The sequence below is a fragment of the Grammomys surdaster genome, unplaced genomic scaffold (genome assembly GCF_004785775.1).
Source record: "Grammomys surdaster isolate TR1022 unplaced genomic scaffold, NIH_TR_1.0 187, whole genome shotgun sequence".
NCBI lineage: Eukaryota > Metazoa > Chordata > Mammalia > Rodentia > Muridae > Grammomys > Grammomys surdaster.
Window position 1 is genome coordinate 10,000,629 of NW_021604632.1, and position 26,293 is coordinate 10,026,921.

At 49.3% G+C, this 26,293-nt stretch overlaps 2 protein-coding genes and 1 long non-coding RNA gene across 6 annotated transcripts in view; 1 reads left to right on the forward strand and 2 right to left on the reverse strand.

The window, feature by feature from the left end:
- Nucleotides 1–2,879, reverse strand: part of Ctcf (CCCTC-binding factor) — a 50,200-nt gene extending 47,321 nt beyond the window's left edge. For 2 of the 4 annotated variants that reach the window (XM_028768489.1, XM_028768488.1), the window contains exon 1: nt 2,698–2,879. The gene's annotated coding sequence lies outside the window, so the exon portion shown is untranslated. The remainder of the gene's footprint in view (nt 1–2,697) is intronic. The other 2 variants (XM_028768490.1, XM_028768491.1) reach the window with 2 other exon arrangements.
- Nucleotides 1,957–16,408, forward strand: LOC114622130. Its single transcript, XR_003711554.1, has 3 exons — nt 1,957–2,149; nt 14,856–15,288; nt 15,741–16,408. It is a non-coding gene; the product is annotated as an uncharacterized LOC114622130 (long non-coding RNA).
- A 783-nt stretch (nt 16,409–17,191) lies between these two features.
- Ripor1 (RHO family interacting cell polarization regulator 1) lies at nt 17,192–25,853 on the reverse strand. The gene is made up of 22 exons (XM_028768539.1): nt 25,820–25,853; nt 24,841–24,967; nt 24,575–24,727; nt 24,336–24,414; nt 23,930–23,953; nt 23,784–23,837; nt 23,500–23,652; nt 23,340–23,403; nt 23,211–23,254; nt 23,003–23,128; nt 22,370–22,518; nt 22,166–22,295; nt 20,651–22,081; nt 20,442–20,563; nt 19,489–19,621; nt 19,084–19,219; nt 18,797–18,958; nt 18,406–18,564; nt 18,102–18,298; nt 17,939–18,022; nt 17,753–17,843; nt 17,192–17,612 (listed from the first exon to the last, which is right to left on the reverse strand). The coding sequence occupies exons 1-22, from the start codon at nt 25,836–25,838 to the stop codon at nt 17,515–17,517; spliced, it is 3,735 nt and encodes a 1,244-aa protein (XP_028624372.1). The 5' UTR covers nt 25,839–25,853; the 3' UTR covers nt 17,192–17,514.
- Nucleotides 25,854–26,293: the final 440 nt, after the last annotated feature.

Genomic DNA, 26,293 nt, shown 5'->3' on the forward strand with positions numbered 1-26,293 from the left:
TCAAGGCCAACCTAGGCAACTCAATGAGATTTTATCTCAGCTAGAAAGGGGATAAGCAAACAGCTCAGAGGTAGAGAACACTTGCCTAGCTTACCCAGGGCCCTGAGCTCAAACCCCAGCACTACAAAAACAAATCCCAACCACTCTTATCTGCCCTGGCAGTCTCATGTATCAAAGGACTGTCTTATACTCTACAAAGCTAAGGATAACCTTGAACTCCTATTTTCCTGCCTCTACTTCTGATGTACTGGCATTCACTACCATTGGGAAGTTCTTTTAATAAACAAAATATGGCACCTGTCAAACACAAACTTGACAGTAAAACTCTGGAGAATGTAATAAATTACATATTTTGGCCTAATATATTTTTAAAAGATAGTTCTACTAAGGCTGGCACTCTATCTACACTACTACATTTAGTTAGCACAATTTTATTGTGAGGGAGTGTGAGGAAGAACATTCTGGAGAATTGGAAAAGGAATGAGGTGTTGCTGAATGACTAAAAACATAGCTTAGGCCGGGCAGTGTTGGTGCACACCTTTAATCCCAGCACTTGGGAGGCAGAGACAGGCGGATTTCTGAGTTTGAGGCTGGCCTGGTCTACAGAGTGAGTTCCAGGACAGCCAGGGCTACACAGAGAAACCCTGCCTTGAAAAACAAACAAACAAAAACAAAAACAAAAAACAAAAAACATAGCTCAGAACACTTGCATAGCATGCATGAGCATCACAAAAAAACAAAGTTTCATAGGATTTCAATGTGGTTAGTGTGGCCTAACTAGCCAGAAAATCCTAGAATCCTAGGTTCACTCCTAGGGGAGTGTTGAAAGAGTTGTATACAATGTAGGTTGCCAAGACCTACAAACTGAAATCACACAGTGAACAACACAATCTTTCTTAGCATCAAGATGATTAAAGCATGCCATTGCAATACATTTAACCATACACAGAAGCAGGTGAATCTGAGTTCGAGGTCAGCCTAGTCTACAGATTGCCAAGACAGCCAGGGCTACACAGAGAAACGTGTGTGTGTGTGTGTGTGTGTGTGTACACTCGTGTGTATTAAAGCATCTCATTATCTTTTTTTGAAAAGTGTCAACTTAGACTTTCTTTTCTCAAGAACCTAAGCCACACACCAGTGGCTAGTTGGTAATAAAATACGTGTTAGAGTGGGCACGAAAAGGTTACTCCAGCAATTTATCAATGGAAGCTTTTAAATGCAAAAGACTTAAAGCCAGGATAAATACCCTGTTTAATTTCTTTTCCTGTCTATGGACACCTTGGAATTTTAGCTTTCTTAGTTGATCTAAACTCCAAAAAAGTATTAAGTCTCTTTGCTAATGTTTACTTAATGCTAAACTCAATACAGGAAGTCAGATACTAAAGAGTAGTTTCATTAGGCACAGATATTTATAAACCATCTGCTGCAAGTGACCCAGGATTCAATTACAACATCAACCCTCACATTTCATCGAACAGTAAAAATACCAGTCTAGTCAAGAATAAGTTCATTCTACCCTACTGGCGTATTAGATCGGTTTGCACAATCCTTAGAGGGGTTGAACTGTCTTAGCCTAGCCCTAGAGCATCAGGTCCTAAGTGGACTACAAAGTTAGTGTCAGGACATTTTAAACAGGAGGCAAACTCGAGCGTCGCCTGTACAATCGCAACCAGCCCACAATCCCGAATTTATGAGTTTATCACATGAGATGAGAGTGAAATTAAGTTTCAGTCCCTTTGAGATCTCTGAGCGCACAAAGTCTGACTACTATAGTTTCAAGGGGCTGAAGAGTGCGAACATAGCTGGAGAAAAACTATTTGGTGCAGAAATTCGTGTCTTTTCAGCGCACCATTGGGGGCCGCACCGGTCGGGTCCCGCGCGCGATGCCCTGGCGTGAGTTTGGGGGCGCAGCGGGGCCCGGCGGGGGCGGCGAGCGCGCGTTCCCCCGCCCGCTCGGGCGGCGTCGAGGCGCGAGCAGCTCAGCCAGCCTTGCAGAGGGAGCTCTCGGCAGCTCAGGGGTCCCTCTGCTCGCAGCCACAGCAGCGCCGCCTGCGACACTCGGCGGCGACGGAGACCGGCAGCGGAGATGATCGCACTAGGAGAAACTAGAGAACACCCCAGCTGCTGGAGAAGCACGCAGGGCGACCGGGTAGGTTCCGGGACCGGGTGGACTTGAAGGGTAGGCAGTCCGAGGCGCGTCGGTCGGGACCCGACACCCACACGGTTCCGGGACCTGGCTAAGCGGCCGGCAGAGGGTTCAGAACCCTAGGTGAAGCAAGCGCGGCAACCGAGCCTCAGAGGTTCAGCCTCGGTTAGGGGCAGCCGCGGCGGGAGGGGCGGAGGGCAGAGGGCGGGCCGTGGCCCGAAGATCAGCCGGGCCAAAAGCCGGCCTCGAGGGTAGAGACAAAGGAAGGAAAATGGAGTCGCCGAGCGCGCAGGCCTCTGTCGCCACCGCCGCCAGAGGCCTACCATGTTGGGAGGAGGGAAGCTAGCGGGCGGGCGTGGAGGGGGTTGGCCAGGCCCTGGCGGCGGCGCCGGGCAATGGCGGCGGCCGCGCCGCAGCAGGGACGGTAGAGGGAGACAAACACCCCCCGGCGGCGGCGCTGGCGCCGGGCTGCAGCCAGCGCCGACCGGAGCGGCCCCATCGTGACACCTAGAGGCGGCCCGCGAAACCTCCTCCACCCCGGGCCCCCTTACCTTCGCGCCACACCCCCCGCGGCGCCCGCTCCGCCGCCGCTCCACCGCTCCGGCCACCTGGCGTCCCCGGCCAGCTCCGCGTGCCTGCACTGGCTACTGCTGTCGCCGCTGCCGCCAAAGAAGCAGCTCCGCGCACGGTTTAATCGCTCCACAGGCTCGGACACAAAATGGCGGCGGCGCGGTGCAGTGCGCCTGCGTCGGCGCTGCCGGGGCCGCGGGTGCTGATAAGGGAAGAGACGGGTGGGGGGGCCGGCCGGCGGCGAGTTGAGGGCGGGGGAGGAAAGGTGAGGGGAGGGGTTGGCGCAGGGCAGCATGGGAGGCGGCCCCGGGCGCCAACTTTCAAAAGCAGGCGCGATGGCGTCACGAGATGCGCCGCGAGTCGCGTCGTCACGCCGCACGCGCCCTTCCGCGCCCTCACCCGGTCGCGCGTGGGCTTCGCTGGCGAGGAGGCGTCCTGGTTCCCGTTGGGTGGGGCTTCCTGGGCGGAGGCTTGAGGCTTCTGGGCAATCGGATCTCCGCCTAGTTGCCCTGATTCCTTAGCTCTGTCTTTCCCTCAAAGCTGTGAAGGGCGGGAGCACTACGGTTAGCTGGAGTAAGCGCGCGGGGCTGGGCCGTGGGGTCGAGGAAGCTCCAGGGTTCGGCTCTGCCCAGTCTCCTCCCCAGCTGGGTCCAACTCGGGGTTAGTTCTGTACGGTGTCCCGCCACGGAGTAAAACCCAGTGAGTTCCCGCACCCTCTCACTTCTCCGACACTTGTCCGGTGCTCAAGATCGACGGCTAGAGGCTTTGCCCAGGGGTTTTGGTAATCTTCCTCCCAAGAAAATGGCCTTATAAAACCGGATGTGGAATTAAGAGAACCAGTACAGAGTCACCTCAGTCCGGAGATACAGCAGACCACAGCAGTCTTTAGCTGTATTTGGCACCGTGAACGTCTATGTTTTTAAGAGTGTTATTTCTATTTGAGTTCCCAGTCGGTGGTCCTTAATCCCGTCCCTTTCCCGGGAACCCTATTGCCAGGTGTTCTGTTGCTCTTCCCTCCCCTCAACCCCCAACCTTGGAATGTGACTCTGGACTGTAGTCCTAATTCTCTTACTTTAGCTGTTTGGACAGCAAATGCACCTAGCAGCAAGGGAGTTCCTTCTGCTCTCTTCATATCTATCTATGCTGTGTTGTGGGAATGCTGGCCCATTATCAACAGATACTGTTTATTCCCCTCCCCAAAAGAATCGGCAAGTTAGGTTTAGAAGTATGTAAAATCCAAATGTTCACATGTCAGCAACTAAAGCAGATGTGTTTAAACATCATGAGCCCATTCAACCACTATTGTGGAGCTTTCAGTTTATGACTTAGAGGAAAGAGAGAAGAGAAATTCCAAGATTAGAAAGAGGATAATAGAGAAGGAAGTAAACAGAAAGTCAAGTCTAGGGTGTTGAATTGTAGGATTCAAGGCCAGAAGTAAGTTTGAGGCAGGAAGAGAGGTTTCTGTTTTCAGGTACTGTGAGTGAGTTCTGGTACAGTTCAACCAGAGGCTTAGCTACTGAGTTTGTTACCTTGGAGATAACTGGAAAATACCGAAGTGACTTTAGCTTGACTCTTGTGGACTAACTGAAGACGTTAACCTGAGGAGAATGGGTTAAAAAGTAAACAGGAAAGTAAGGAAATAGAAACTGTACGTGAAGGCAACTTGAGTTTTGCTGTGGGTGGAGCAGACGTTTGGGGATCCGTGCAGAGGATGTGAGGTCAGGGAGAAGTTTTGTTTTGTTTCCCTTTTGGTGGTGGGAATCCAACCCAGGGCCATGTGCTCTGCCATTGAGCATCACCTCAACTCAGCGGGGAGGTCAGGTGCTGATGGCTCACACATTTAATCCCCACATTTGGGAGGTAGAGGCAGGCAGAGTTCAAGGCCAGCCTGCTCTACAGACGGAGTTACTTACAGGACAGCCAATGCCGCACAGAGAAACCCATCACAAAAAAACCAAACTAACTAAAAGAGATGGTATTCCCAAGCATTTTTATGAGTCGTCAGAAGTGTTGTAGGGAAAAGGAAGCTTGCTTGACCTTCTAGGACTGAAATTAGTGGAAGGATGTATGGAAACCAGGAGAAATGACCTTGGAGAGGAAGGTCCCATTGGTTATAAGGGTAACAAGTGAAGAAGTGCGCAAATGTAGGAGGGAGGAAACCTAAGTTCTTAGTAGGACAGCCCTGCTGGGATAGGGTGCCCATTTGAGGCTTGTGATCATGAGTGTAAAGTTAAGCCAGATGATCAGTATGTGCTTTTTCTCCAGTAGCATTCAGCTCTTAAAAATGGGTATGCATATTTTTTAAAATATTATCTATATGGATATTTTGCCTACATGTATGTGTCTATGTACCACGTGTATGCAGTGCCCATGGAGGCCAGAAGAGGGGAGGTGCATCCCTTGGAACTAGAGTTAACAGAATGTGATAATCCACCATATGGGTGTTAAACCTAAGTCCTCTGGAACAGCAGCCAGTGCTATTAACCATTAAGCCACTTTTCTAGTACATTCAGCTTCTCGAATACAGACATGAAAAAGGGGATAGTTTGGTTTCTCAATATCTGGACACTAATTTTTCATTCTTAGCCCTAGTTATTTGCTTTCTATTAAATACTGTTTTTTATTTTGTTTTTTTTTGTTTGTTTGTTTTTTGGGTTTTGTTGTTGTTGTTGTTTTTCGAGACAGGGTTTCTCTGTGTAGTCCTGGCTGTCCTGGAACTCACTCTGTAGACCAGGCTGGCCTCAAAACTCAGAAATCCTCCTGCCTCTGCCTCCCAAGTGCTGGGATTACAGGCGTGCGCCACCACTGCCCGGCTAAATACTGTTTTTTAAATGTGTGAAATATTTGAAAATTTTACATCTCTTTTTTTCCCCATAGGAACTAAGTTATCACATTTATCTCTTATGTATACTTTAGGACTCAAAGATAAGAAAAAGACAGATTTAGAGAGAAAAATTTGAAGACAGGTGGTTGAGATATTTGCATTTTACATTCTCTTTACTGAAGAGATTGGTTCACTTTGGAACTTAGATATCAGAAACAATAATAATGCTGACTGAAGTCTAAATCATTTGCTTCTGGGATGAGGACATAGCTCTGGGATAGAATGCTTGCCCAGCATGTCCAAGAACCTGGGTTTTATCCTAGCATTATAAGTAAAAACAAGCCGGGCAGTGGTGGCGCACGCCTGTGATCCCAGCACTTGGGAGGCAGAGACAGGTGGATTTCTGAGTTCGAGGCCAGCCTGGTCTACAGAGTGAGTTCCAGGATATCCCGGGCTATAAAGAAAAACCCTGTCTCGAAAAACAAACAAACAAAAAAGTAAGAACAAATAAATACATCTTTAACCTCTCTTCAAGTACCTTCACCTAAGTCTTTATCTCAGATCCCCTTGAGAGTGAAATAATAGCTGATGTGTAGACAAATAAAGGGAGTGTCTTTGGAAAGAAAAAAAAAAAAAAAACCCGCCCCAGCTGTAGTTACTATGCATGACCTCTGAGGTATCAGAAGCCAGGAATAGGGTCCCAGTAACCTTAGGACTTCTTTCTGGAAGAAAAAAAACAAAAAAACCTATGTGCTGTTCTATCAGCTGGGAAAATGCTGAAAACGCATAGGAAGGAACTAAAGGATGTTTTCTTTCTTATAGGAAATCCTGATGTGTCCTAAAGGAAAGCCAAACCAAAAAATAGGCATTTCCAGCTAGAAAGAGACAAGCTGAGAGGGAAGGCTACGAGACAGTTAGGATACCAAGAGCAGGGCCTGGGGAATACGGCTCAGTAGCAGACTACCTCACGTCACATGTCTGAGGCCCTGGATTTAATCCCCAGAACTGAAAAATAAGAGCAGATTTGTTTCCTGAAGTACTAACCAAAACCACCCTATGCAGAAAATTGATAAAGGAAACTGGGTTGTTTATCTATCTATCTATCTATCTATCTATCTATCTATCTATCTATCTATCTACTGAGGGTGAGCATGCTTAGGCATGGAGGTCAAAGGACAACTTGCAGAGGTAAATTCTTTTTACCTTATGGGTTCTGGGGATGGAACTTAAGTTTTCAGGCTTGGTGGCGAATACCTTTACCAGCTAAGCCATCTTGCCAGCCCCTGTGTTTTATTTTTATGAATAATTGGGATTTGGGGGGGGGGTGTTTTTTTTCGTTTTGTGATAGGGACTTGTTCTATAGGCCTGGCTGGCCTGCTATTCACTTTATAGCCCAAGGTGGCCTCAAATTGAATTTATAGTAATCCCTCTTATCTTTCCTTCTGGGATTACAGGCATGAGCCACCATTCCTGGCTTATAAAGGATAGTTTTAAAACATTCTAGAATGTAATATAGACTGGAAAAAAATATGTATGTTTAGCATTGTTAGGGTTGTCATTTAGGAAGAATAGGTTAGAAGGATGCCTCCCCTTACTTTAAAAGAAATTATTACATTTTATTTATTTTGTGTGTGTGTGCACACGAGCATGCATGCATTCATACCAAGATACACGTGTGGGGATTAGAGGATAACTTGTAGACATTGGGTCTCTTCTGCAGTGTGGGTCCCAGGAATGAAACTTAAGGCTGTCAGGCATGGTCTCAAGCACTCTTACCTGGTGAGTTATTTCACCATCATCACCTACACCCCATATATATATATACATATATATATATATATATATGTATATATATATATGATGTAAGGAAGGGTTATATTAGGGTCTAGAGTTACAGAACTTATGGAATGTCTCTATATATTAAGGGAATTTCCTGTGATGAATGACAGTGTGAAGTCCAATTAACCCAACAATGGCCAGCGGTGAATGGGAACTCCAAGAATCTAGTAGTTGCTCAGACCCACAAGGCTAGTTGTTTCAGCTGGTCTTCTGTAGAAGTAGGTTGAAGAAGAGTGACTCTTTCTTCTTCCAATGACCCTAGAGAGGCCTCCAGCAGAAGGTGAGGCCCAGATTAAGGTATGTACCACCATGCCTGAATCTGGTACTTGCTAGTCCCAGGCTGACCTTGAACTCAGAGATCGCCTTGCCTTAGTCTCCTGGGATTTAAGGCGTGTACTACCTTGCCTGGGCCTAAGCTTTTCATGGCCACTATGCCTTAAGATCTTCATGTCAAGATCCAGGTCAGAAACTTGTGTCTCCCAGCCTCAAGATCTGGATCACAGAAGTGCCCTCCAATTCTGGGTTGTAGTTCATTCCAGATAATAGTCAAGTTGACAACCAGGAATAGGCACCACAAGGGTCCTTCCCAGGGACTTTGACTTAGGTTTGTAGTTCATGGAGATTGGTCGGAGGCTTTTAGCAGAGAGCTGCCCAGTTTACCATATCGTTTTGGTGATGTCACCATATTTTAGTACCTGTCCTTCAGCCTCTTTGGTGGGATCAGATTTCAAAGAGTAACTTCAAATTCTTAAGAGTTGGGCGCCTGAACATGACAGATAAGCAAAGTGCTAGTCTGTAAACTGGTGTCCATGTTGGCAAAGGTGTCTTGTCATAACTCAGTGGTAACTCAGTGGTAGAATATTTTATCTAGCATATATGAGGATTTGGGGGTGGATCTGTAGTGAGACCAAAACAATAAAAAATAAAATTGGTATTGTTGCCAAGTATGGTGGTACACACCTGTAATCCCAGCATTTGAGAGGCTGATACAGAAGGATCATGAATTGGAAGCCAATCTGAGCTATATAGCAAGACCTTGTCTAAAAGGAGAAGGGGGAAGTTTATGCCGGAAAATCAACAAATGAAAGGGCAATATGTTAACAATAGACAAGAAGCTTTACTTTGGTATAAGACAGGGGTTGTCAACCTTCCTAATGCTGACACCCTTTAATACAGTTCCAATTGTTGTGTTGACCCCTAACCATAAAATTGTTTTTGTTTTTTTTTTATTTTGTTTTGTTTTTCGAGACAGGGTTTCTCTTGCTGTCCTGGAACCCACTCTGTAGACCAGGCTGGCCTCGAACTCAGAAATCCACCTGCCTCTGTCTCCCAAGTGCTGGGACTAAAGGCGTGCGCCACCACTGCCCTGCATAAAATTGTTTTTGTTGCAACTTCATAACTGTAACTTTCCTGCTGTTGTGAATTGAAGTGTAAATATTTTTTCCCAATGGTCTTGGGTGACCCCTGTGAAAGGATCTTTTGACTCCCCCCAGAGGGGTCAAGATCCACAGGTTGAGAACCACTAGTATTGGGCCTAAGGATACATGTGAATTTTCTGCTGTCTTTGTACCTATTGAGAACATGTATGGGATATGACATGATCCATCGAGTTCATTGGATTCTCTCATAGTCATTCTTCCCCCCCCCTCTCCTTTTCTTTTTTCTTTTTTTTTTTTTTTCTTTTTTTTGAGCTGACCCCAGGGCCTTGGGCGCACTAGGATGCTGAAATTGTGCCTGGTGCCTCTGAACCGTGCCTCCAGCTCCAGTCAGGCCAGTCTTTATTGAATATTCATGCCCTTTCAGCTACCCTTTTTGAGCAATGAATTCAAGAAATGCTTGTTGCCCTTGAACTTAGAAGTTTAAAAATGGAACAACTGGGTCTAGAGAGATGGCTCAGCAGTTAAGAGAATCTACTGTTCATTCAGAGGACCTGGGTTGGTTCCCAGAACCCACATGGCAGATCACAACTGTCTATAATTCCAGTGCCAGGGTATCTGACACCCTCTTCTGGCCTACGAGGGTACCAGGAATATATATGGTAGCCATAAGTACACATAGGCAAACACTCATACACATTAAAAAAAAAAAAAAACACTTTAAAAAGGGAAGAAATAGATTCACAATAAAAAGAATGTAAAGAAAAGAATCATTCTAGTAGCATCTCACTTCAGCTGGATCTAAAATGCTGCAAACGTATTAACAGGTGAACAACAACATGTAAGGTAAAGAGCATGGTAAGGGCATAAAAGTATATAAGTATATTTAAAGACAGTGGGTCAGCCCTGTCACAAGCTCAGTAGCTGAACCTTATAAAACATTTGGAAAGATCTGTGTTCAACTACTTTTTTTTTTTTTTTTTTTTTTTTTGGTTTTTCAAGACAGGGTTTCTCTGTGTAGCCCTGGCTGTCCTGGAGCTCACTCTGTAGACCAGGCTGGCCTCGAACTCAGAAATCCCCCTGCCTCTGCCTCCCAAGTGCTGGGATTAAAGGCATGCGCCACCACAGCTCGGCCCAAACCAACTACTAATATTTTAAAGACATCGTCTCCTGCCCAGACCCCAAGAATTTCTTTCCTTATCAATTTCTTCTTTATTTGAACCCCTGTTCTTTACCTCTCAGTTGAAACAGTCACCCTTTCAAGTACCCAAAACCCATGCTTGGGAAGTAGGTTAATTCTGGATTTTGCTCTGCATTTTCCAAGCATTGATTGATTAGCTTTCTGTAATGCATCACATCCGTTTACAAAATACCTTAGTGACTGCCTTTCCAGACATTCTGGGATTACGAGTGTACCCCACCATGCCTAACCTAGTTTTATCTTAAACTGAGTAAATTTACTAGGTGGAGTGGTGCATAACTGTAATGCCAGCACTCAGGAGGCTCAGGCAGGAAGATTGTGAGTTTGAGACCAATCTGGCCAATACTGTGAGTTCCAGGACAGGCTGGAGGCCTTGTTTCAAAAGAAACAGAAAAGAAAAAAGAAAGAAGTTACTTATTCAAAACCAGAATGAAACACATGTGCTTCACCACACTTTTCTCAGTGTTCTTGTTCTCTTACTGGCTGCTCTGGGTTCCTCCCTCCCTCCATTAGACCTCAGATAACATTTCTTTCATCATCTTTTTCTCTTCTTATTTCCTCCCCTTTGTATATTGGGGTTTAACCTGTGGCCTTGGGCACATTGACAGGTGCTTTACCATTGAGCTATATCTCCAGCTCTTTTTTGCTTTTTATTTGAAGGCAGGATTTTGCTGGCCTTAAATTCACTCTCTAACCCAGGGTGGCCTTAAACTTTTCAGGCTCTGGAGTAGCTAAGATTATAGGCCTCTGCCAGCAGGCCCAATTTCAGATACCATCCCTCCCTCTCTTCTTCCTCCTTTGCCTTCCCTTTCCACATCCCCTCCTTTCTTTCTTTGTGTCCATATGTTATCCCACCTGACTTTGAAATCCTAGGCTCGAATCCTTCTTCTACCTCAGCCTGCTGAGTGCTAGGATTACAGCTGTGAACTGCAGCACCTGGCTCAACGTTTCTGCTTCTGTAGTAGCCCTCTGGGGATGATGCTTTCACCCCAAGGCTGCCTAGTAAAGAGAAGGGAGGAGATACCCCTGCCAAGAACTAAGCCCAGTACCTTGTTCCTGGTAAGCATGTGCTCTTTCACTGAACACTGAACCCTCACTTTCCTAATTCCATGTGATTTGTTTAGGAGGGACAAAAAGATCTCTGACCTGAAAGTCAGCCGGACACTACTGCTTCACCTCAAAGGAAGGGCTGTCATCAAGACTCATCAGACTTGAGCAGAACATACTTTTAACCTCTGAGCCATATAAAAAGGGCTTTAATGATGAAAATTTCAAGCAGCCTTGGCAGACAGATAGCAGAGATATTTGAGGCTATGATTTGATAGTCTACGGATGTGTCAGAACCCAGCTTCATGCTCTAGACACATAATGCTGAAGGGAGACAGGTGATGTGCTAAATTTTCAGGCTTTTCTCCACTAAACATATGATATTTTCATCCTGAAAATGTTTAGATGTTGCATTCTAGATAAGTATAAACATAAGTTGGGAAATTGGATATAGGGAGCCCACAGCTAGACAAACTGTAGGGATATATGTCCAAAGACATGTCTGTTATTGTGTTTAGAGACTGAAATCCACAGTGTAGCCAAGTCTGGCCTGGAATTCAAAAGAAATCCTTCTGCCTCAGTCTCCCAAGTGCTAGGATTACAGGTAGGAGTGAGCTATCCTGGCCTTGTAAGACATTTATTTATTTATTTATTTATTTATTTATTTATTTATTTATTTTAAAAATGTGTGCGTGTGTGTGATATATATACCTTATATTTGTTTTGTTTACATATATGCTGTACCAGTGCTGGACAGTGTGGAGGTCAAAAGGTAACTTGAAGGAGCAGGTTCTTTTTCCCACCAGGTGGATTACAGGGATCCAACTTGTGTTGCCAGGCTTGTACATGACATGCTCTGACCTGCTAAGTAATCTCAAGAGTCTAAAAGACATTGCTGGACCACTTTCTGTGTATCTGGCTTTAGGTACAAGGGGTAGAAGGGATATATAGCTAGGCATGATAGCACATACCTATAGTCCCAGCATTCAGGAAGTAAAAGCAGGAAGATGGCAGGTTCAAGACCAGCTTGGGCTATATAATGAAACCTTGCCCAAAACAAACCAACAAAAACAAGTCATTGCCAGGCTCTGTGGCAGACTCACTGAAATCTCAGATATTTCTTAGAACCAGGTACGTTGGTAAGACATAACCTGATTCCATTTGTAAAAATATACAGGATAAACAGATCTGTAGGGACAGAAAAACAGATTTCTGAATGTCTAGGCCTATGCAGGGGCTGGTGGGATAACTGCTGAAAGGGAGTAATGTTCTTCTATGGGTAGATAAAAATACTGTAAAATTTTGGTCATTGGTACAAAACTGGATATATCCAAAGCCATTAGGTTACATGCTTTTCTACAGTACTGGGGATTGAACCGAGGGTTTTGTCTGTGCTAGGCAAACACGCTACCAATAAGCTACATTCCAAATCTGCCCACTCTTTTCTTTGAGACCTGTTCTTGATAAGTTATTCAAGATGGCCTCCTGGAGCTCACTTTATAGCCCAAGCAGTCTTTGAATTTGCAGTGCTTCTGCTGCAGCCCCCCAAATAGCTGGCATTAGACCCTTGCACTATCAGGCATAATTTGAATTGTAGGCTTCATTGTTTAATTTTAAAAATTCGGTGGCTTCTTTTGTTTTGTTTGAGACAGGGTTTCACTTTGTAGCTCTGACTGTCCAAGAACTCACTTATGTAGACCAGGCTGTCCTTGAACTCACAGAGATCTGTCTGCTTCTGCCTCCCAAGTGCTAAAATTAAAGGTGCAAGCACCATGCCCAGCTTAAAAAAAATTATTTTGTGGGGCTGGAGAGATGGTTCAACAGTCAAGAGCACTGACTGCTCTTCCAGAGGTCTTGAGTTTAATTCCCAGAACCCACATGATGGCTCACAACCATCTATGTAATGGGATCATATGACCTTTTCTGGTGTGTCTGAAGAGAGCGACAATGTATTCACATAAATAAATAAATAAATAAATAAATAAGCCTTTAAAAATGTTTTGGGACAGAATCTCAAGTAGTCCAGGTTGGCCTTAAACTTACTGTGTAGCTGAGGATGTCTTTGAACTCCTGATCTTCCTGCCTTAGCCTCTCAAGTGCTGTGAATATAAGCTTTATCACCATGTCTAGAAGATTGTACACTTTAAGTGGTTGAACCACATAGTATGTGGGTTGCCAATTAAGCATTGTTTAAGAAGAGGGTGGGAAGTGAGAGCTTAGTGGAGCACTTGGCTAGTAAACCTTGGGTTCAATCTGTAGCACGTAAAAAAAAAAAAAAAAAGACACCTTCATCTCTAGCACTCAGAAGGCACGGGTAGGTGGATTTCTATGAATTCAAGGCTAGCCTGGTCTACAGAGTAAGTTCTAGGACAAAATGAAAAGACTAAAAGACTCCTATTGGTCATCCTCAGACTTGAGTGGTGCCAGCTGCTAAGTAGATTCATCAGGGTAATTATGCATACACCAGAGGTAATTATGCATACACCAGAGGTTGCAAAGGAAATAAGCAATTGCAGTGAAGTATGATTAATACATTAGAGTGGAAGTATAGGCCAAGCAGGCCTCAAAATTACTGTGTTACCCAGGCTGGTTTTGAATCAGAGCAATCCTCTTATCATAAGCATTTGCTGATATACCCCAGCAAAGGTACAACTCCTAAAGCAAAGTATGTCTTAGTTGAAGGTTTTTAGGGAGTTGGCTTGAGCAAGGCTATGTAAGGGTGAAAATAAGAGACCCCAGAAGGAGTGGTACCAGGCTCAGGTGTAGGCAAGCCCTGCAAATAGCTCAGGAAAGCTCCAGGGCAGAGCAGGTAGTCACAGTAGAAATGAGGATTCAGACTGGAATAGACCCAAAGGGCTTTGTGAGCCAGGTTGAGTGGGCTGGGCTTTTTTTCTGTAAAGGAAAGGCTTGTAGTGGTCGATAAGGGTTTTAGAAATCTTTCTGCATCATGGAGAATAGGTTCAAGAAGTGCGAAGAGTAGACTTTGGGCTGTTGAATTTGAAATGCTTTGGATGTTCAAAAGGAAGTATCCAGTCATCTGTAGTTGGAGTTACTGACATTAGCCTCCGCATATGGAGGGAGTCATGAGTTTCAAGAGAGTAGAACTCTGTGAGTAATATTTAAGGGGTGCCTGAGAAGGACGAAGATGTCAGAGAAATTAACTAGGAACATAGATTGTTATTAGCTATAGCAAAGCAGCTGCTTAGTCAGCTATTCTAAGTGTTTACTGTATGTCCATATACCTGGAATATATCATAAGTTCAGAGGTCCTGGAATTTTAGCATCAACTTTAGACTAATGACCGTCACTGCAGGACTCTGACAGACTAATTTTCTAAATGATATATTGTGCTTCCTTAACTTTTAGAAGAGGAGCTGGAGTCTTTCCAATCTTACCTTCTCATATTAGCAACATCCAGAAAAGCTTAGCCCAGCGTCCATGCCGAGAGCCTTTTTTAAAAAATTAGATTTATATGTATGAGTATTTTGGCTGCATGTCTATATGTTCCTATAGATAGTTGTGATACTGGGAACTGAACCTTGGTCCTCTGCAAGAACAATAAGTGCTCTTAACTGCTGAACTGTCTCTCCAATCCCCCAAGAGCCTTCTATCCAAGGGGGATGGGCAGTCTGAATAGTACACTTCTTTCTGAGGGGATGGAGAGAAAGTAGAGAACATCTCATGTGCCTGGTACTCTGCAAGTTGTGCCCACATACCAGACTCAGGATCGTACAAGGAAGGCACCCCCGCTCTGTGGGGGAGACAAAGAAGCAGTCCTTTTCCCATGTGCCAGCCCATCTGCTTCCCTGCCTTCATAAACATGCTTTTTTTTTTTCTTTTTGGTCACTGCAGCTTTGAAATAATGAGAAAGAAGAGTTTGAAACAAGAAGAAAAGATAAGGTTGGAAGAGGGCAAGAGGAAAGGAGGGGGTGAAAGGAAACCCCTGCAGCCACCAACACAATAAACTGCATCTCAAACTGCCTCAGCCTAGCTCTTTTGTGTGTGTGTGTGTGTGTGTGTGTGTGTGTGTGTGTGTGTGTGACATCAATTTCTTCCATACAGACTTCTGAAGATGATGACCAGGACATGGCTATGACCTAAGTGGCCTTAAATGATGAAGTTATAGGCCTTGGAAGCCCAGTTCCATTTGCCCCCTCTAGGCATGGACTTTGCTTGCCTTGATACCTGTGACTCTTGATAATATCATGAATCTCCCACTTCCTGGGGCAGCAGGCTCCCAACAGTCCTGAATCTGAGCAGGAAGAACAAATGTCTCCTCAGCAGGGTAAGAAGTTAAAGGGTTCTGGGGCAGCTAGCTGAGCCCTTTGTATGTCTTCCACAATCTGACAAACAAGACCTGCTCTTAGGCTAAGAGACCAGCCAGCCTGACTTCAGGTCATGAATTGAAAAGAGAGGTCAAGTGGTTGGTTGTCCTGTAGTTGATCCATGCTGCGTCAAGCCCAAAAGTCTGGAAGGGCAAAGGCCTGAGGCTCTTTACCTGACCCTGATAGAGCCTCACCTGGCTGTGCTCAAAGCACTCTGATTCTAGCTCCTATCCACCCTGGTCTCAACGTTTCTCAGCTGGGACAGAAGCCCAGGTTCTCACCTTAGAACCCTCCTTGTAGAACACAGAGGGGTCCTGATCTTTCTTTTTTTGAAGAGCAAGATTTTCAGTGACAGCCAGAACTGACCTCTGACTGGAATAATGACATTTTGCCATCCTGTATGTGTTGCCAGGTGCTGTCCTAAGATGTTGTTCTGGACCAATCACTGCCTTCACTTTCCTAAGACCTGCTCAGCCAGGGTGTGACTCCACTTTCCCACCACTCTGGACATTCCTGCCCCACCATGGGCCTCTTCTGTGGTTTCAAGCCTGCCTGCCTGCCTGGCTGCCCGCCTGGTGGTTCTGGGACTGCCTCTGAACCCACCAGCTATAGGCGTTGGTGTGGCCTGCCACCTAATTGTTTTATCTACCCCATTTTACTCCAGCTGACCATCCTATCCTGCCCTGCTATGACAGTAGTAAGCCCTGTCTGCCGGCCCTACCCCCACCAGACTACAGTGAACTGCCAGCATCACTCACAGGTGTTTCCTGTTGCCGTTTCTTTTGCTCAGCAGGGCCTCCCCAGCAGGTGGTGAGGGCGCAGGCAAAACCTCTTCACAGCAGTTCTAAAGCACTGGGGTAAGGCTCCCCAGGGATCTGGGTCACCCTACCCCCACCCCAGTCTAGGCAACTGTTGACATCTAATTGGCTCTTCCTGAGAGCTCCCATCTCCCCATGACAGCTTTGTGCACAGTGTCATGCTGTGCACCCTAAGTATTGGGACACCAGAATGGGCTCAAGCTGGGGAGGCCTTACGCATGTCCAATCTCCTAGATAATAGAAATTGTGGTAGGAGAATGGAGGGTCCGCTTTTCTAGCCATGGGTGTGGAACTCTCTCTGGACTTTCCTAGCAAAGCCTGGCCATCCCATCCTCAAGTTCCTCCCGAAGGTCTCCTAACCTGGGTTAACAAACTCCTGAGCTGGAGGCAGGGAAGCCCTCTCTTGCAAGAGTCCTACTTCCTCATCACAGGTCTGCTGGCTGTTGGAGGGGACACAGAGTTCACAGGTTTGTTATTACAGGGAAGGAGGTGCCTCAGGGAGGGAAAGACCTTGCCGTCTTGGTTCACAGGGCAGCCATCCGGGTCTCCCAGCTCCCAGGCTCAGGCTCCTCCCCCCAGCAAGGATTTCACCCCTCTCCCCACAACCTAAAGTTGCTTTTTGAGGTCCACGCAGAAAAGAAGCTGCCTGATCAGAAGGGTACAATAGAGAAACCTATCACCCACTGATGCAGTTCTGCTGCCCCCTGGTGGCAACAGTTCAGGCACTCCTTGCGGCTTACTCTTTGCTGGCCTTTGCTCTCTAGACACAGCTGCTCTAGATAATCAGTTACGGCCTTCTCCGGGCCAGCTACGAAGTTTAGATCCACTTGGTGGATAGTTCCCAGGCTTAGCTGCAGGCTCAGCCTGTTCAGGAGTGCTACTTCCCTTCTGTGTCTCTTCTCCAAGCCCAGCCATGGACTCTGGGCTTTCTTCCACCAGGATTTCCAGGGCAAATGCTCAGGCAGTTGTCACAGCTGGGGGTATGAGTGCCCGGAAAAGAACATCAGAAGGTGTTGGAGAAGAGACTCGCGGATGCACCAAGCCATGTAGGAAACACATTTTGCTTTTTTATTTTCTGTAAAACTCTGTAAATAAAATACAAAACCAAGGGATGTGTTGAGGCAGAGGAAGATAACCAAATGGCCAGGCCTCTGACACTGTTTGTGGCAAAGAATATGCAGAACCACGGCTGGGAGGCACTTTGTTTCAGGCATTCTACCAACCCCAGTGGTAACAGAAGAATATATTAGACTTTCATTGATAGGAATTTGTGGGGAGAGGTGACTGGAGCCAGCCCTCACCCTCCCTGCCAGTGCCTGGTGAGCCCTGAAAACGAGGGAAGGAACACTGGGAGCCGGTGATAGGAGTTCAGAATGCTGTGCTGGCCATGCTGCTGGGCCCAAAGATGCAGGGCAGAGCATCCAGGGAGTCCTCTAGCTGTCGATGAGCAGACTGTCCTTCTTCCCCTGTAATGTGCAGAGATAAGGTCAAGAGTGGCCCTGGCATCTTCCAGGCCTTCCCGTCCCTAGCATTACCTCACCCTACTCCCAACAGCCAAGATGTTCCCAAATCCCCCTAATTTGTGTCTCCCACTCCCCAGCCTCACCACACTGCTGTAGGCTCTGCCGGGCGGCTTCCCGCACAGCTTCTGTGTCTGTTTGGCACAAGTACACCAGGGGCTCAATGCCCTCAGGAGCCTATCGGTGAACAAAACATTGAGGCAGGTTCAGTGTAACAAGCAGAAATAGCTAGCCCCGGAGTGAAAGTGTCAGGCAGGTTGGCAGGGAATCACCTTGATACAGCCCAAAGCCAGGCATCCGGCCACTCGAGTCTGTACGTCCTCATCCTCAAGCTGGTCCAGGAAGCACAAAAGAGCCTGGGGAAGGGTGGGATGGCAGATTTAGACACTGGGAGCCCTCGACCCTAACCTTACTGGAAAATCCTGCCAAACTTACCCTTTCCCGAAAGACAGGGCCAAGTGACAGGCTCCGAAGCTGAGTGCTGACAGCAGCCATGACTTTGCTGTTGCCATGGACCAGCAGGGAGCTAAGAGCCCGAAGCCCATCCTTTCGCAGGCGGCCCTCCGGTGCTAACCTTAGAGCTTTCAGCACAACGGCCTGGTCATCAGAGTTCAGGTTCTGTACCAGTAACACTAAAAGAAGCAGTGGGGGAGGGGTGCTTTGTCCTCATCATCCCATCATTCACACCCTCAGGACCACCCACAGGGCCAGCATTCTGTGGCCAGGGCCACTGCCTCACCCTCCTCTGCAGTTTCTGTCACATAGGCATCCATGGAGGGGCTGTCCAAGGCTTCTACATAACTCCAGAATTGGAAGATGGTGAACTGCTCCCCTGGGCCTGATTGGGGCCTCCTGGGCAGCTTCTGACCCAGGGCATCTTCCAGGAACTTCACACACACTGAGGAAGACAGTACCACACCCTGAGCTGGAACAGTCCCAGACCTCTAAGCCGGGAAGAGAATGCCCCACCCCCAACCCCGTTCTAGCTCATGCCCAGGGACTCCTTGTACACACTCGGAGGACAAGCATTCTCTTCCAAGTTCAATTTGTCAGTCAGTCTGGGCTGACAAGGACTTCCCTAAGGGAGCTGAGATAGAAGGAAGGAGCAGGTAGATAGACAGCCCACTCACCAGCCTCGGCTAAGCCTGGCTGGCGCATGGCAAGACGGGCACCGTACTGGCTGCAGAAAGTGTGGAGCACCTGCTCCACAGGGCAGATGAAGGGGTTGAGTCCCTCTGTACACTGGTCCCAGAAGCTCAGGAAGCCAGGCCGAGAGGCAGAGAATTGAACCACTGCGAAGGAGGAGGGAACCATCAGCAACAGAGCAAACCAGGGAGGAGGAGCAGGCATTCAGATAGGAGTAGGTTAGGCATGAACTCCAGATGGACATCAAAGCCCAGACACAAAAGGCTTTTACCATCCTGGGCAGATGTGGCAGAGTTCCCCCAGAGCTTGCTGTGCTCACACACTTCCTGGAGGACACGCGCTTCCCTCAGCAGCCGTTCCAGGGCCCATGCCTCCTGGCAGCGCAGGGGCCCAAATGTGCCCAGTTTCTAGAGGACAAGGGTTGCCAAGTAATTTAGGCTTCATGGCAAGGGTTGACGAGGATGGGGGGTCAGGGGAGTACAGGTCCCAGCATGCATTGGGAAAGGCTAAAGTAGGAGGAGTATAGGAGGTATTACATTCAATAGGCACCAAATGTCAGGACCCTGGGGCATCGCAATATAGAACTGAGAGGTCTAGAGGGTTGGATTGGTGTTTAGGGCTCCTTGGGGTAAGTCGGGGGGGGGGGAGCGGGGGAGGGGAGATATTATCCCCTCACCAGCAGGAGGCGGCTGCAATGGTACAGGTGCTGGGTCAAGGTAGCATCCAGAGCTGAACACCCTGTACTTAGAGACTGGCCATTTGATGAGTCTAGTCTGTCCTCTGCCACAACCTCTGGGCTGCTTGTGGGCCTGAGAGAAAAAAATGGAATCAACCCCCACCCCACCCCCAAGAGCACACATCACCTTCTGGTCATCAAGAGTTTATTTTTGTTAAGTTCCCCCCACCTAGAATGGAAGAACAACATGAAGACACAGACAACAGGTAGGTTCACAGAGGACTCAGGGAGAACGAGGCTGTCACCAGGAATGAGTAATACGGGTCTTGACAGTCAGTCTACTTTCGGCTACCTCTGCTAGGACCAAAGGGGCTGCTGGGCCCGAGAGGGGCGCCAGCAGGATTGCAGGCGGGATGGTCTGTGAAACGTGGGCTGTAAGGGACGCAGGGCTTGGGACTGGAACCTAGGAGGTCGTAAATGGAGGAGGGATCTGGTGTGACTCTCAAATCTGAATCGGTAAAATCTGTTCCAGGAATGAGAGCTGAGTGGCCGGGGCCTCCGGGAGAGTCGGGGTCTTGATGGAGGGGGCTGATGCTGGGGGACACAGGGTACACAGGGAGGCACTGAAAGAGCTCCTTCCCAGGGTGGGCCCAAGGTGAGGTCAAGGGAAAGAAGAGAGGCGGCAGGCTCACGAGCTGATGGGGACATGCACGGGAGGCAGACATTGCCGAGAGGAGTAGGGTGGCCAGAGATGCTGGGATAGACGGAGTTGGTGACATGGGCGTCAAAGAAACACGAGGGGTACAAGGAGAGACAGCTACCCTGCCCCCCAACACTTCCCAGCTTGCCTTTCTCCCAACCCACTTGCTTCTCCTCTGCCTTCCCTTGCTTTACCTCCTCCCCTTCCTCTCTCCCTGCCCCACCAAGTTCCCAGACCTGCCTTGCCACCTCACCTGTCCCCAGGGCCATCACTGTCTTCATCTTCATCGTCATTGAGGAAGCTGAAGCTCTCCAGGGCATGCTCCACAGTGATGCTAAGACTGGAGGCCCGGCTTCGAGTCAGGCCTTGTCTCTGCTGGGATCGTAAAGAGGAGGGTCAGAGCTACCGCCGCTGGTCGGCAACCGTACCTCAGACCGGCCCAGTGCAGACTAGCTTCCTTACCATGAGCAGACTCTCCAGCCGAGTCACCTCCTGCTCTAGGCCCTGCAGCTCAGGGAACTGACCGCGATAGTCTTCCAGGGCAGCCATTAGTGTCCCCAGAGCCTCTTCGAGCCTTCTGTCCCCAGCTCCTCCAGTTGCTTCAGGGACTGGGGCTTGAGCAACTGAGGCCAGGCTACGTTCTGAATGCTGGGGTTCAGGGACTATGGATGAGAGGGAGGAACTTGGGCTCTTAAGGATTTGTTCTGGGGGAACTGAGGCAGGGCTTGAGAAGGGTTTTGAACCAGAGGAAGCAAGACTCTGGTAAGACGTGCAGGATGCTATGGGGTCTGCTTTAGTGTAGGGAGTGGAGGCTGGGTGACTACAGGGCAGAGCTTCAGTGCCTGGGACAGTGGATTCTGCAGCAGAGCTGGAGATGACAGCAACGTCGAGCAAAGGGGAGGGGCTTTTAGTTGTAGAAATGAGACTTGTAGTGGTCTGGACTGGGCCCACAGCACTGGTGCTCTGAGTTGACATCTTGGCTTCTTGAGTAGGACTAGTGGTACTGTGGCTGGGGCTTGGAGTAGCACTGGAGGGGCTTGGAGTAGTGCAGGTGGGACTTACAGTGGTATGAGTGGGGCTTGGGGTAGTGTGCATGGGGCTCAGAGTGCTATATATAGGGCTTACAGTAGTGTGGGTGAGGCTTATAGTCGTATGGGTGGGGCTTGGGGTAGTATGGGTAGGGCCGGTGGTAGCCTGGATTGAGTCTATAGCACTGGGGATGGAGCCTGTGGAGGTGAGGAGAGAGGGTGTGGCTTTGTGGGTAGAACCTATCGTGGTGGAAGTTAGGCATGGAACACTGTTGACAGGGCTTACAGCACTGTATGCGGAGGTTGTAGTAGTATGTGTGGTGCTTGGCAACTCAGGAGAGCCAGAGTCTGAGGCTTTGTGAACTAAGTCTATCTGTGTCGATGAGGCAGGGTCTGTAAATGTGGGGGCAGGACCAGTTGTACTGAGGGTGGGACTCGTGGCAGAATGCCCATTGTCTATTCCAGGGGGAACACTACTGATGTGCCCCACGTGGGTGGCATCTGCATAGACAAGTGGGCTAGGCCCTGGGGTTGGGCTTTTGGAGTCCACAGCTTCCATGGCCTCGGTCAAGGCAGCGTCCACGCTGGCCTCACTGATATGGCTGAGAGTCCGGCTGTAAGGAGCATGACCATTGACCAGGGCTGGGGTCACAGCTGGCTCTTCATCCACGGAAACAGACGTGAGGCTCTCTGGCCTTCGGAAGGCAACTTGAACAGGCAGGGGCTCAGGCTGTTGCACCAGAGGCTTGGGGGTTGAGTGTCGAGCGGTGCCTGACAGCTGTGGGCTGGATGAGTCATCTGAAGATTCGGATGACAGGGACCACGCTGTCCCATTCTCTAGCTCCTCCTGCCGCCGTAACATGTTCTAAGAGGGAAAGAAGTACACTTTGGGGTCACACCGAAAAGACCCAGGTAGATGGTAAGATCTGGGGCCCACACTTTGACTCACGTAAAAGGCCTGTTCCCGAAGCGAGGGTGTGTCCGGCGGGCTCTGGCTATACGTGGAAAATCGCTTGGTGACGGTGGAAGCTTTGTTGACTGTGGAAGCGGCTGAGGGCTGGTCATCCTTGTCGAAGGGACTGTGAAGGGAAAAAGATGTTAGTTATGCCACAACCCCACTCTGCCCGGCCCTAAGCCCTTCATTCCTACCAACCTCCATATGACTTCTAGGCTGAGCTTGATGGTGCCAAGATCATTGATATCCACAGCCACAACCTGGGGCAGGGCAGCAAATAGGTCCTTGGTCTCACAGGAGACACTGCCCACGACTACATGGTTAGCCAGTCCCTTTAATTCCGTCACCTGTAGCCAAGAGTGCATGGAGAGGTCACATGAGTGTAGGGGCTTCAGGGCACTCAGAAACCTGAGTTTGCATAGAGGTTATAAGATAGTCACAGGGTCATGAGACCCTGCAGGCTACTTGAGGATGAGAGTTCTAGGGACCACAGGGCCACGGAGGCGATCGGGAGCAAGAGCACCACAGGAGTCCACATTGGTTTGGTCATTGGAATTATAGGTTCACAGCCTCATGGGAGTTCAGGAGACCAAATATCCACAAGGTCAGACTATCAGAAGGTCTCAGTATCAAAGTCATGAGGTATTGGAGTTACAAAGCTGTCTTCAAGGCTCATATAAAGAGGGCTATGGGAGTTAAAGAGGTCATGGAGTCACATTTACAGGGCCATGGGGCTATAAGGATCACAGGAATGAGAGATTGTCACAAGGAATTCGCAGGATAGTGGGGTTCAACCACAAGCTGTCTTACGGATCTGGTCAGAGAAATCACCTTGATAGACAGGAATTCTGTGAGCAGAGGAAGAAAGACGGTCTCTTCACTGTCCCACACCTGCTTCCCACTACTCTCTATTCGGCCTCTTAACTTCCAGCGCTGACGGCCATATTTCATGCAGATCTGGGGAAACAGGCAGGATGAAGCAGGTCTCGGGAGGCGAGGTAACCCTTCCATCCCAGCTTTCTCATGAACAGCATCGTACCTCATATTGATCGCCCACACACAGCCTGGCGAAGCCGGCCAGCCCTGGGCACAAAAGGAGAAGATGAGCCAAGCTGAGGGCCTGAAGCATCCCCACTCCTGCCTCCCCTCTGCCTCTACAACTCAGTACCTTTCATCCTGAGATGAAACTCGCCTAGCTGTGCCTCCAGCTCGTTCTCCAGAAGACACATGCTCTGGGAAGGGAGGTAAAAATGTGAGGGAATGAAGAACCAATCTTCTCTCACCAGCCCACACCTTGTGGCTCTGCCACAGTGGTCCTCATTTCTCACCTCTGTATACTCTCGATGGCCTCGAGTGGCCTCTGCCAGGCTGTCTCGGGCTTCTCGACTCCCTGGGGACCCAGTGCTATAGGCACGGACCATGTTGTAGGCACCATCCCTGAGACGCCGCTGGACACAGTATGCTTCATACAGCTCATCAATCTGGAAAGGCGACAGTAGGGTAGCAGGGGAAGACTCATCACTGAGAACCACTAGGGTTGTCCACGGTGGACCTTTCCCTTTCTCCACAATCTCCTCCCACTTCCCACGCTGCACACACGCTGCCCAAGTACCTTACTGGCATGGAACTCCAGTCGTCGAAGAAAACGTTCAATGGACTTGACTTGCTAAGGGAGAGTTGAGTCAGAAAGAGCCTAAATCTCAGGACTCTTTCCTGAGCCAGCACCCTTCCAACACTATCCTACATACATACACTTACCTTGTCCAAGTCATACAGGAAGCCCTACAAAGGGAAATAAGAACAGATGCTTAGAGAGCAAGAGGAGGACCCCAGGACGGTAACTGCCCATCCAGCTATTCTTCAGTACTCAACAGAAATGTTTCCTCTTTTGACACTCCTCTTCCCAGGAAGAAAAAAGCACCCTGGCCCTCTCCTGTGCACTGCAATATAATCTCTTGCTGTCCTGGGTAAGATCTGAACTCTCCCACTGGAAAACTTTTCTAAGTAAGATACCGAGTGTCAAGCAGAAAGTACACTCCAAAGAAGTTAGGATAGGAACACCTACCACCTCAGAACACAGCTCAGTATCATACAGGGTTGTTTTGCCCAGCCCCTACACTATAGAGACAAGGGGTGGTCCAGGGCATCTCCTAGCGCTACTCACTAGGCGAGAATTCCTTTTGGACTCCTTTATCTGGCGCTGGAGCTTCTCCTGCTCCTGCTGATGTACTTCCAAGTAGGCCCTGGGGGATGGGCAAAGGACAAGAGTCAACTTATCCAGCTGACAGGGTGCTAGTGGTAAGGACAGGGTGTAAGGCTAGCAAGGCTAGGGAAGACTCAAACTTGCAGAGAAAAACCTATGTGGGAATCCTGGGACATTGCATACAAGAAGGGATTGCTTACGTCAGTCCCCGCTTAAGAGCAGCGTACACCAGGTCCAGCCTCTCTGGCTGTGGCACCTTGGGGGCTGGGTGGGCCACAGAAAACATCCTTGATACTCGGGAGAGCACTAGGGGCTTCCGTGGGGGCCCCGGTGGGCTGAAGACGGTGAAGCTCCTGAAGAAGAGACTACCTTTAGAAAGGGGACAGCAAGAATCCCCCAAACCCTCACTACCGCAGTCCCAACCCAATCTAACTCTCTCAAGCCCATTAAAACCCTTGTCGCGTACCTGGGCCCGCGCTCGTGGCTGCCGAGGACGCCTGCGAAGGACTGGCTCCTACTGACCCGGGCGCTGAGCAGGCGGCGCTGCGGCCGCACCGACAGGGACATCATGGAATGAGTTCGCGCGGGGCTCCCTGGGGGTGGCGGGGGTGTGTGTCCAGCACCAATCGGGTCCCTGAAGCCCCCTTCCCGAGACTGGGTCCCAGGCTGGAGCAAGCCCTCCCTGGTCACCAGGTACAGCTGCCCCAGTGGGTTCCAGCCTTGGCAGTCTTAGCCTCATTGGCCCCCCGCGCTAATGACAGGGCAGTGGCAGGAGACTCGGCCTCGGACTCAGCGTGGCCTCTGCCTGCCCCAAACTTCCTGCGGAGGTGCGGGCTCCGCCTGTCGCGGGGCAGGAAGGGGGGGGTCTCGCGGGGACCCTCCTCCAGCTGGGAAGGAGCAGGAAAGGGGCGGGGCGCGCAAAGAATGTGCGGAAGCGCCTGTTTACCCGGGGGCGGGGCGGCATTCCCAGCCCTTCCCCTGACCGCCCCCCCCCACTCCGTGGACCGAGAGGTCGGGTACCACCACCCCGGGAAGCCGTGGGAGGTCATGGGGCGGAGCACGGGTTCGGATCTCAGTAGAGCTGAGAGACAGGCGAAGCCGGTGCAGGTTTGCCTCGTGTAACCCACTGTCCAGTATGAACACTGTCCCCAACTCAAGCCGACTCGCGGGCGCCTTGACGCCAGCGTCCTCCCGGCTGGGAGCCCGGGGATTCCCGGGGTTGGGGGTGCCGAGAGAGAAGTGCCCTGCCTCCTCTACTTTTCTATAGACCTGACTTGGAAACTGAGTCATGGACGCACGGTTCCCCTGCCCTTGGAGGGAAGGAGTCCACGGCCGAACCCCCACCCCAACCTAATCCAAGAAACACGCACTCTAATCCCCCAGAATCCCTTCTGCATCCCTTCTAGCCATCTCGGGAGCCTTCCCAGCTCCAAGCCAAGTCCTACCTCTCTTTTTGGAGTTCATGGTAAGTTCCGGACGGCCCCCAACTCACGCTCACCCACTGTGTCCCGCTGGCCCGGGGCTTTTTGGTACCAGCCCCGTTGGGCTCCAAGCTCACTGCCAGCGGCTCTGGCCCCGGTTTCTGGCTGCTCTGGGCGCCTCCCGCCCGCCCAGTTCCTGCCTCCTGACTCAGCCCGCCGGGATGGGGCGGGACTGGTCTCCCGGACTAAGGGGGCACCGGACCTCAGTCAGCTTAGCCTCCGCAGTGAGCTGACACGGGGTGTATGGCTAGGAACGACTATGAAGGGAGTTAAACACCAGAATAAATATGGAAGGACAGAATGAAGAGACTATGGGAAACTGTAATAGAAAGGTGTGCCCAGCGGTTAAGAATGCTAGCTTCTATTCCAGAGGATCCAGGTTCAATTCCCAGCACCAACTGGTGTTACACAGTTCCAAGGGATCTGACACCCTCACAC

Bases quoted from the DNA above. Each gene is read 5' to 3' on its own strand.
- Ripor1 (XM_028768539.1), bottom strand. The intron at 18,023-18,101 runs GTAAGTTTGGCA...ACCCTTCCCCAG, and splicing joins GCCCTGTCTTTCGGGAAAGG to GCTCTTTTGTGCTTCCTGGA. The intron at 17,844-17,938 runs GTGATTCCCTGC...GTTCACCGATAG, and splicing joins TGGCTTTGGGCTGTATCAAG to GCTCCTGAGGGCATTGAGCC.